General features: G+C 41.3%; 2 protein-coding genes across 4 annotated transcripts in view; both read right to left on the reverse strand.

The window, feature by feature from the left end:
- Positions 1 to 235: 235 nt before the first annotated feature.
- On the reverse strand, positions 236 to 8,250 carry igf2b (insulin-like growth factor 2b). Of its 3 annotated transcripts, XR_013282802.1 has the most exons (5): positions 8,046 to 8,250; positions 7,296 to 7,446; positions 5,631 to 5,812; positions 3,268 to 3,958; positions 236 to 2,810 (listed from the first exon to the last, which is right to left on the reverse strand). XR_013282802.1 is itself a non-coding variant. In XM_077516015.1 (4 exons), the coding sequence occupies exons 1-4, from the start codon at positions 8,121 to 8,123 to the stop codon at positions 2,733 to 2,735; spliced, it is 489 nt and encodes a 162-aa protein (XP_077372141.1). In that variant the 5' UTR covers positions 8,124 to 8,250; the 3' UTR covers positions 236 to 2,732. The 3 variants fall into 3 exon arrangements, 2 of the variants coding, with proteins under 2 accessions (XP_077372141.1, XP_077372140.1); XM_077516015.1 differs by lacking the exon at positions 3,268 to 3,958; XM_077516014.1 differs by having other exon boundaries at positions 236 to 3,958.
- Positions 8,251 to 10,623: 2,373 nt separating this feature from the next.
- Positions 10,624 to 10,882, reverse strand: part of th (tyrosine hydroxylase) — a 7,718-nt gene continuing 7,459 nt past the window's right edge. Inside the window, exon 13 of the mRNA XM_077518019.1 lies at positions 10,624 to 10,882. This exon is cut by the window's right edge and continues 198 nt beyond it. The gene's annotated coding sequence lies outside the window, so the exon portion shown is untranslated.

The raw sequence follows: 10,882 nt of genomic DNA on the forward strand, positions 1-10,882 counted from the left end.
TTCCAAATAGGCAAGTGATAATTTGAGACATGTCGGCCTCCAAACATAGCTACAGAATGGGAACTTGCTCCATTAGTATTTAGTGTGGCACGCAGGAGAGGAAGTGCATCCAGCCTCTCTGCCTTCTACTCGGTGAGCGGTGATGTGTGCAATTTGTCCTATCACCGCGCAGAAGACAGAAGGGCAGATATGTAGGCAGGCAGAGGTGGAGAAAAGGTGGGGAGGGGCAGCAAGATGAAAGCCGCAGAATATTCTTTATAGAGCCTCAAGACACAATAAATCATTTACATGGCACAGAACTTTTGACTGCTTCTGACAGTGGTCCAAAAAGGAAGGCCAAGCTCAACACACAAAAGGCGATATTGCACAAGCAGCAATCCCTTACATAAGGTGGACAATGCGCAGGATACAACAGTAACTTATTCTACATATTGTATGTTTGATAAAATGTTTTTTTTTTTATTGATAATAAAAATCAAAGTACATAAATTGTGCATTTCGGACGTTCTAGCGTGCGTTGGTTAAATCAATAAAATACACACAGGCTGAGTGAGCTACTGACAAAGAAGACGTTGCCATTGCTCGGCATGATATCTCTTCATATTTCCCAAAAGAAGTGGTTGTCGTTCATTATAACAACATTAGAGTAGCCTTTTTGAACATTACAATAGTGAATGAATGCAGTCCCAGCATAATGATGACAATAATAATAATAATAATAATAATAATAATAATAATAATAATAATAATAATAATAATAATAATAATAATAACAACAACAACAACAACAATAACAATTGCACTGTCTGTCTTTTTGCACAATGGGAGAATATAATCAGAGAAGCATATGGACGATATCTGACAGAAACAAACACATTTGTATTGACATGAGTCTTCACCTCAGTATGGCAAGTATTGATGAAGTGTTCATTTGGATGATGCCTAATCCATTTTAGCAGGAAGATGTCTGTCATAGTTGATTATGGAAGGTTCTAAATAACTCCTTATTCCCCGCCACACAATTATCTCTTAGATTCAGGAACTATTACACTCTTCCCTGCAGAGCGCTTATTACTTTACCCGAATCCTATGACTGCATTAGCCCTTCATTAAAACACATAATGATTGGACGGGTGGAAGGTGATGCTTCATAAGATCAAGGCCATTGTCAGATGATGTAGAGGAGCATAAGATAGATAGATAGATAGATAGATAGATAGATAGATAGATAGATAGATAGATAGATAGATAGATAGATAGATAGATAGATAGATAGATAGATAGATAGATAGATAGATAGATAGATAGATAGATCGATCGACCGATAGATAGATAGATAGATAATGACCATTGATGTAACCTCCGTTGAAGGTAAAGGCGCACTGTGCGAGTTAAGACCCTGTAGTGACATTTGATCCAATCAACAAAATTTATGATGACGTCTGCAGCACTGGCACATAGACGAGATGCTCCTTAGAAGATCGCAGGACACCGTGCACAATTATGAAGACATTATTTAATTAAGGACTCAACACACCCCCGCCATCAATACTAAAGTGGCTTCAAAACATAGTGGGTTGAATACAACTGAAGTTGAACAGTTTCGGTTAATAAAGTTACTCACTGATACTTTCCGTTTCTCTCGTAACCTTGACAGGCTTCTGGAGACCCATGCAGATCATTATTATTATTAAGAGTATGTGATTATTTCTGTGACATAACATGCCTACAAAATTCAGAGTACATGACGCAATTAAAATATTAATTTAAAGTAAGTATGGCAAATGAAGAGAGGGATAACAGACAATATTTTTGGTACAAAGCATCTATTAAAAAAAAAAAAAAAAAAAAAAAAAAAAAAAAAAAGCCTTACAGCTCCAATTGGAAAACAGAGATCATACAAAATAAATCCGTCAGTTGAGCATCAGTGCTGCGCATATTATTTGGACCAATTTTCAAATATATTTTATAACAAAATAAATAATGCCTTTATACAGTGCCCTTATTTGTATTTCAACAAACAAAAAAGCTTGACGGCTCATTACGCAAGATACAGCTCAGACTATAGGAAATAACACAACGTCCCTGGAAACTAATTACGGTATATATCTATATATATATCTATCTATATATATATATACATATGATATTTATATATGTATAGATAGATATATTCAAGTATTTGTTTTCAGGCAAACGCATGTGAATACTACTGATATACAATTTAAAAAAATGTTAGTCGACATTATTGCTCTTTTTTCCCTTTTGAATTAAAATGTCTGTGCCTTTTTTTTTTTTTTTTTTTTAGAATGGTAAAGTAACATCAAAACATAACCATGAAAATGCCTAACTTGGAAAAACAGGAATGTCATGGTACCAGAAACAGACAGGGGTTTACTCTTTTTTTTCATTGAAATATTGATATGAAAAGAAAACAAGAAACAATAATATCAAACTAAAAATAAATCATCAATTATCCCACTTGTCCATGCCATGATACTTCCGGTCAGAGTAGTCCGCAAAGCCGCGGTAAACAGGAAGTACTGTCCCAGAACTGTTGTACTGTCCCAATCCAGGTAGTCCACGGTGTTCCATTTATGTTCCCAGTGTCCATCTGCCTCCAAGGTTGGGGGACAGGAGGGACAGGGCCAGGGTCTCTTGTCCCCCTTGCCGCGTATGCCAGCAAACTTGTGATGAGCAGCCACTAGCACTTCCTGTGAGCCTTGATGCCCTCATCGCCCCCATAGTTTCTCAGTGACACTTCCTCCTTGACTTTGCCACTGCCAGGAGCTCCCCCATATCCTTAATCCCTATATTAAAAAAAAAAAAAAAAAAAAAGTCACACTTTCCTTAAAACGGAAAGCTATAATATATTCAAAGAAAAAACAAACGTGCTTTTCAATCTCTTCTTTGAGTCCTTTCCCAAAGCTAGCACCATGGCATTTTTGAAGCTACACGTTCATTGTTCATAAAAAAATAGTGCCGTATATTTTTCTTTACTTTGACGTAATCCGTGGCAATGTGCAATTTTGCAGACTCTTTTCTGCTTTTTGTTTGTGATCAAAAGGTGCTGGAACAGGAATCTAATTTTATAAAATAATTCCTTACAGTGTGGAAGTCCCTTTATAGGTAGAGGTGCAAACAAAAAAAAAATTAAATAAAAAAAAAATAGAAAAAAAAAAGAACTAACAGATTTTGTTTTTTTGTTTTTTTTACTTCAGGAAAAAAAAAAGTGGAATGGATTCTGTCATGCAAGCTTCTCCTCACTTTGAGTTGTTTTCCACAAGGACAAAAAACATTCCGTTGGGTGTCCTCTTGACACTTGCGAACCACAGATCTCTTTCATCTTCTTGCTCTCTTCCATTTACTCTTTATCTTACGGGTCCACCTGAATGGCATTCGGTCGAATTTTTTGTTCATCATTTGTGTTTGTGCCTTTTGTGTCAGTGGGAAAAAAAAGAAAAGTTCAGACAGGAAGAATGTGAAGGCATGTTTGTGTTCCGGAGGATGGTGTTGGGGTTGGAGGGGTATTAGAAAGGGGGCAGGGGGTCAAGAAGTAGTGGATGAGAATGGGCCGGGGGGATCGGTGGGCTCGGACAGGGCAGGGGAGGTCAAAGAGGACTGCCACAGGAATGACGTCAGAGACAAAGCTATAATCCCCTAGGCTTTTTTTGTCCTTCCAAACTCGCGTCTGTGCAAAGGGCTGGCAACGGGCTCATTTGTGGTTGACATAGTTGTTTGTGGTGAGCAAGACGGGCGGTAGTTTGCTGGGCAGGCTGATCAGGGGCCTGTGGACGCTTGCTTGCTCCTGGGCTTTCATCTTCTCCGCCTGCCTTCGGAACTTTTTGGGTCTCAGGATGGCGGGGACGCCCCTCCGGAGTCGCTCGGCCGCGTTCCGCTGCCACTGCTCGTATTTGTTCGTATATTTCACAGGCACATGCTGCTTCCTCGGGGCTTCCTTTTGTGGCGTACCGGCAAAAAAAAAAAAAAAAAAAAACAGAGATGAGAAGATGGAGTCAGTTCATTACGGGTGATATGCTTATTTTGTGGCAGCAAGTCATAACAGCATTGGCTGGCTTCCAGAAGGTACTTGTTTTGATTTCCTCAACTGAGAAAAGCTGTCAACAAGTGCTTAGTTGGGCCTCTTTAAGAAACTAAAAAGGATGGGCGCTTGTCTCATATGCATACGAGGGCCATGCAGACGCTCACCAAACAACCAGCTGAATGACTAAACTGCCGCATGCCGAATAACAATATAAACATTGCAAATTTAACAATGCTAGGTGTTTTGCTGAGTACCGCTGAATGAGAAGCAAGTAGGAGCGGTAGCAGGGGGCCTGGAATTTATGCGCCAGTAGCCACTGATCCATGTGAATGGCTTGTTTTGGTCCTGCCACTTGAAGAGTGTTTATCCCCCTTCATTCACTTCAGGCTCGCTCAATAGCTTAAGAACAGCTGGCCCTCAGAGCAGGCTGTACCCATCAACTCCCTGCCCGGACAAACCGGGGACATGTCCAAACTAATTCCCTATCGGCATTCCCCCCCACCCCTCCAGAGAGGAGGTCCTGTTACTTTTTTCCTATGGATTTACGATTGCACTGTTCATTCAACTGCTTGTCGCTGACACGTGAACATGACCAAGCGTAAAAGGATTGTAAAAGGTCGGACACACAGACATTCTTGGGTCCTCAGTGAAACACACTCTTAAAGGGATACTTGACTTATTTAGCAATAAAATGTTAACATTTTGTCTGTAATTCATTTGATAACTTCATTATTTTTCATGTACAATTAATACTTTTAAAAACACATTTTGCCACTTGCTGTCGACTGAAAATGAGATCACAGGTGCTCAGGCTCATGTAATGACCAATCGTGTCTCACCTGTCATGTGACATTCGCAAACTGAGCCATGATTGGTTGTTACCTGGCCCTGAGCACACGTGATGACATTTTCAGCCGACAGCTAGTGGCGTCATGCCTTTTTAAAGGTATTAATTGTATGTGAAAAATTATGAAGTTATCAAATTAATTAGACAAAATATTTACTTCTTACGATTGTCTCTGTGTGCCCTGTAATTGGCTGGCAACCAGTTCCGGGTGTACCCTGCCTACTGCCCGAAGCCAGCTGGGATGGGCTCCAGCATCCCCACGACCCTTGTGAGAGAATAAGCGGTCAAGAAAATGGATGGATGGATTTACTTCTTACTGCTGACAATAGCTAAATGAGTCAAGTATCCCTTTAAGCGCTCAGTCAGGTGTTTGTTTGTTTTTTTTGTGTGTGTGTTTTTTCAAAACGCGGACCCAATTCAGGAAGTGCACGTAATCGAATCATCGTACATTCAGAACACATTGTTTCTGTCACGAACCAGCAGCCCGTGTGTGAGCATGTCCTTTCTTGAGCACAATGTGCTGAAAGTGTCTGGACCATTTCCACAATGGTCAGCACTTTGCATGGAACTGCTTATCGTGAGACCATCTAACAAGATACAGCAGTCTGTGCGTACATTTCGGTCTGTACAACGTGTCAGAGATATAGGGGTAAGGTGGAGCTGAACAGAGGACAACATGATGGGAGGAGTAGGATTTCACTGGTTCCCAGAGCGCTGTGTTGTTGCTGCGATGCATACCTGCTTTAATGGAGGCATCACCGGTACGACCTGTAGAGAGGTGGCCGACACGTCTCTTTCTGACTTGGCGGGTTTGGCACAGTACTGCTCCAGAAGGTTGAGGTCACAGCTACGGAAACAACACTCCTCCACTATCCCACGGTTCTGGGGGCGCCTGGTGTTCCCCCTGCTTGTGGGCCTACCTGGGGAGAGGCACAGTGAAACGTAAGGCAAAGAAGTTCTAATGCAGGGAGCACACATTCTCATCACAAATGAATCTAGATTGTTTTTGCAGGATTACAATCATAGCGGAGCATAACAGGAAATCTACACAGCAAAATCGCCAGTGTTAGATTAACACTGAGAGTGTTAAATACAACACTAGAAAAGTGTTTTTATGTGTCGACACCAATGAGTGTGAATCTGACATTTTCAAAGTGTTACTTTTTCACACTTAACCAGTGTTACTCCAACACTTTATAGTGTTACAAATCTACACTGGTAAACACTGTGTTGAAAGTACTCTACACTAGTGTCAGTGTTAAAAAATTGAATTCTGCCAAACTACCCTTACCTCTAGTGTTTAAACACTACAGGTAACACACAACATCCACCCCAACACTTAAAGAAATTTACTCTTACAGTGTTAAAGTAACACAGTGCATATTTGATCGAACAATGGAAATTTAACACTGACCGATTTGCTGTATATGACCAACTTCAACAAATCTTTTTGTGTGTAGAAGTTAATCTGATGAAGGCTATCTGGAAGTCTCTTAATGAGCGTGTGCGCACGTTAACACCATTAGTGGGCCAGAGGACCCCGTCCCTTAGGTGACCAAATACTTGGACATAAAATAGAAACTCCTCTGTGACCTTGTCCTTTGTCAAGTCAGCAAAGATAACCAGGATGAGGCGCGCCAGAGAGGTAGAGAAAACAGCCCCGGGGATCTGCGCAAGAGTGTGTGAGCCTTGAAACGCAGCTAGGAGGCGAGTGCAAATCAAAAGAGGAACAGAGTAATGCCGGGAAAGGAAAGCACAAGAGCAGAAGAAGGTGAAAGGGGGCGAGTGTTTGAATGGTCCACGGGGGACGCCGTCCACGATCAATAAAGGGCTCGTTTGAAGTCCGCACCCCACACTATGTTTGAGAAATCTCACGTGACACAAGGTCAAATTTGATTTCAGGAAAGGAAAGGAGAAAATGAAACGAGGGAGGAGAAAGCATCTAAACTGAATAATGATCTCTGAAAAATTAAGGAATGGCTCACCTTAGTTTGCCATCATTATGCTGCATAAGTGGCACTTAAAAAAAAAAATCCTCATCGGACCACGGTGGTCTGTGAACACTAGGTGACTGGTATGCCTCTTGGGGTGCTAGCTATTACTTTACTGGTAAACAAGCAGCCCATTGTGTTGTATGCGGCTACACGGCTCGATTGCCTTTCATATGCAATGAGAGGTACAGTGCGGTGCGCAGGCCTGTGGTGCGCATCGGTCCAACACTCGAGGCACAGCTGTCGTCCCCTTCCCTTCTCTTGCGTGCGTGTGTATGTGCGACACCCCGAGCCGGAGTAAATAGTCTCAGCTCTGCAAACAATTTTTTTTTCTTTTCTTTTTTCTTTTTTAGTTTTAGTTTTTGAGCGCAGGCACGCAAATGGCGAAAGGCCCCACAAGTGCGCAACGTACTGAAATAGAAGCCTCTGTCTTCGCAGACGAACTGTAGCGCGTCCACCAGCTCTCCCCCACACAGAGTCTCCGCCGAGGTCATCTCCACCGCGTAGAGAGTGAGCGCCAGTGCAAAGAGCAACGAACGGCTGGGTGAAGACATCTTCTTGACCTGCAAACACAAACATGCATGGCAAAGGTGAGCTTATAGGCGAAACTGCTGCAGTTGTTTCTTAATTCCTTAGTTGTTAATCAAAACAATCTACTTTCTGCGCTCTTTTAAATCCCGCTGTCCCAACTCAGAACCGGGGAGAGAGAAAAGCTTGTTGTGGAGGAAAACTAGTAGACAAGTGCCATTTTACCTCTTGCACAACATGCCAGACTTTGCAAGAGCGACTGTTCGATAGTTAACTATCCGAAAAGCTAGACTCAGCATTTGTTTTTCCCTTTGCTCACCCTTTATTGAGCAAAGTGACCCTCGCATATCGCCCCCTATCTGCCGGCAAGACCAGCTGTTTGCTCCAAGTCATGCACCAGCCGGTGTTAAACAGAATTACCCCCAAATTGCAATCCTTTCTGCTTGTCATTTGCATTAATGCCCCTAATGCTGATTTACTCCCATGGCATATAGGCACAATAAACATTTGCATGTGTCGTGCATTTATATTAGAAATTATTTTTTCAAGTTGTTAATTTATTTTTTTAATGACCCACATGCAAACGGTATATCAAAATATGCATATGTAATAGTTACTGTTAATTATTGCTAACCTTCCTCCTGCTCTCTTCCGTTGTCCTGCAGGTGTGGCAAAATGAGTTGTGTCCGGGTCTCGATCGCAGGGTCTCCATGACAGTTGGTATATTGACAAAAAAAATGAATAACAACAACAAAGTTGGTCTGATTTGGTGGTCGTGTGCTTGCAGGTGAGTTAGTTTCCCCAGTTGGTTAGTTGGTGTGTGATAGGCTGTCCCAGAGACCGAGGCGACAGACCAAACTTCTGAGGGAGAAGTATTATATACCAAAACACGCCCACTTTACACCCACACTTCACCCTCGCTCCTCCCCTCCTCCTCACGACACGGTTTAAAAAAACATGTAGATGTCTTCCCCAATAGTGCTTTACAAAAGAAACGTGGAAAAAAGGAAGAGCTTGAAGGAGAATCACAACTTGAGATAATGTTCAACAGCGTTTACGCATCGAGCTGAAAGATCTCCACGAGACTCCTCGCATCTGTCAGTCAGTCAGTCAAGCACATTTCTGCACATCACACACCGCGTCAGCTTGATGAGGTCAACTTTTGTTGACTGACTAAAATGTCAATGAGATACTCTGAGAGGAGGATGATGTAGCAGTGCTTCTCAGTGACCGACTGATGCACCCAGAAGTGAGCGAGCCCGGGAGGGGATCACAGGTGCAGCCCCCCAACCACCAAACAGCAAGACTGGACGGGAGAGGTAAGAAAAACAAAGCATCGAAGAAAACACTCAATATGACCTTTGAATTGTGTTTGATCAGTCATTAAATTAACTGGAATGACGCTACCCAGTGCGACAAAGACTTATATAAGGGTGTCTAGCACAGCAGGTGAGGATGCAGGCATGATGTCATCCTTCCTTACACTGTCATCACTCGAAATACCCCAGCCCACCCCGTCCCCTTGTTTGTCGCCCTCTGGATTTATGCTGCATATCCCATTCTGACGTCATGATTTGTGATCATCGATCCAACAGGAGCACCTTATATAATAGTGCGTACAAACACACACACTCTTATAGCTATTTAGTGACGATAATAAATGCCACTTCCATTGCTTTTGTCTTTTTTTATTATTATTGTAAAATCATGAATGACATGCCATTATACTCCAGGAGGACCATGCAATTCTAATACTGGTTGACAGCACCCTCCTGTGGCATAATAATATAATGCAAGTACGTGGCGAAGGAGGTTATATGGCCGTTATAGGCCTACACTATCACATTAGATTTCAATATGTAGACTATTAGGTTTAAGACGCAAGACAAAATTTATCATTTGGGTAGCACGGTATTTAGTTGTTAGCACATCTGCCCAGCAGTGCTGTTGTTTCATTTTCAAAACTTAGCTCAGGCCTCTCTGTGTGGACTTGCATGTTCTTCCCATGCTTGTATAGATTCTCTAATGTTATTTCGGCTTCCACCAAAAGCATGCAAGTTACGTTAATTGAATTAATTTGTCCGCTGGTGAGAATGGTTGTTTGTCTGTGTTGCCTATGTTACTGGTTGGCTGCCAGTCAAGGCAGTGTTGCCTAACATTACTGAGCCATGACACTCAAGCAATAACAAAATAAAAATGCCACAAAAAGAATGAATACTGAGAACATGACGATCTTGTCTCAATTCACTCACAAATTGATTTAGTCAGTTTGAAATTCGGGTCTGAAAAAAAAGGAAAAAAAAAAAAAAAGAACTTCAAGTCTGAAACTTGAAAACATTGCTGATATAGCTACTTATTACCTGAAGCTACAAATATGTTTAATAACTTGGTCATAGTTTCCATTATGGTGCACTGCATTATATTGAGACCTCTTTCTATTTTGCTCACTGATAAAACTGAATAAAGAAACAAAAAGACTTTGATAGGTCACGCGACCGCTGCAAACTGTAACCAATGATACAGTTACATTCATACAGTGTCAATTCTGCTAAAACATGAAGCAGAAGGTAGAGTAGTTGTTAGCAGGTGTGCCTCACAATCAAGAGCTTCGAGATTCAAATCTCGGCTCACGTGGCCTTTTGCTGAGTTTGCATGTTTACCCCGTGCTCGTGTGCATTTTCTTCATGTTAGATGAATTATTTGTTTTTGGGCCATGCCATTGAATGGTTATGAGTCCAGGGTAAACGCCGCCTCGCACCCAAAATCATTTGGGATAACAGTGACCAAACAGTGTATAAAATGAATGTTTGGAGATTAAAAACAAACAAAAAATAAACCACACAAAATGTGAATTTATCCTAGTAGTTTAGCCAGCACCCCCCGCGACCCTTGTGAGGAATAAGCGGTCAAGAAAATGGATGGATGGATGGATGGATGGATGGATGGATGGATGGATGGATGGATGGATGGATGGATGGATGGATGGATGGATGGATGGATGGATAGTAGTTTAAATTTTTCATAAAGCAACAATTAACATCTCATCACACCTTGTTGTAGCTTTATTTTCTTAACCATGCATTGCCATTGCAACATACATACATGCATATATTTATATATATATATATATATATATATATATATATATATGGAAAAAAATACATTGACAGTTTTAAACAATATTAATAGCCAAAATACTTATTTCACTTACAGCATTTGTCATATAGCAGATACAGATGATATTATTTTTAACCTGACACTGTTCTTGCTTAAACAGACTGTATGGCCACTACCATCATCTTGACATTGAGGTTTAAATGGTTGCAGGGTTTTTTTGTTTTTTTTTAGCCAGTTACAAGAAGATGACAATTTCATTCTAAACTGCATCAAAGTGGAGGCACCAAACACACAATTCTTGTCACACTTCCGGTGTTGCAGAGCACAGCAGAGAGCAAGCAAAAAAAAACAGCA

The sequence above is a fragment of the Festucalex cinctus genome, chromosome 3, assembly GCF_051991245.1.
Source record: "Festucalex cinctus isolate MCC-2025b chromosome 3, RoL_Fcin_1.0, whole genome shotgun sequence".
Taxonomy (NCBI): domain Eukaryota; kingdom Metazoa; phylum Chordata; class Actinopteri; order Syngnathiformes; family Syngnathidae; genus Festucalex; species Festucalex cinctus.

Bases quoted from the DNA above. Each gene is read 5' to 3' on its own strand.
- igf2b (XM_077516014.1), bottom strand. From the start codon at position 8,123: ATGGAGACCCTGCGATCGAGACCCGGACACAACTCATTTTGCCACACC. The intron at 5,813-7,295 runs GTACGTTGCGCA...GCCTCTCCCCAG, and splicing joins AGACAGAGGCTTCTATTTCA to GTAGGCCCACAAGCAGGGGG. The intron at 3,959-5,630 runs GTATGCATCGCA...ACGCCACAAAAG, and splicing joins TGATGCCTCCATTAAAGCAG to GAAGCCCCGAGGAAGCAGCA.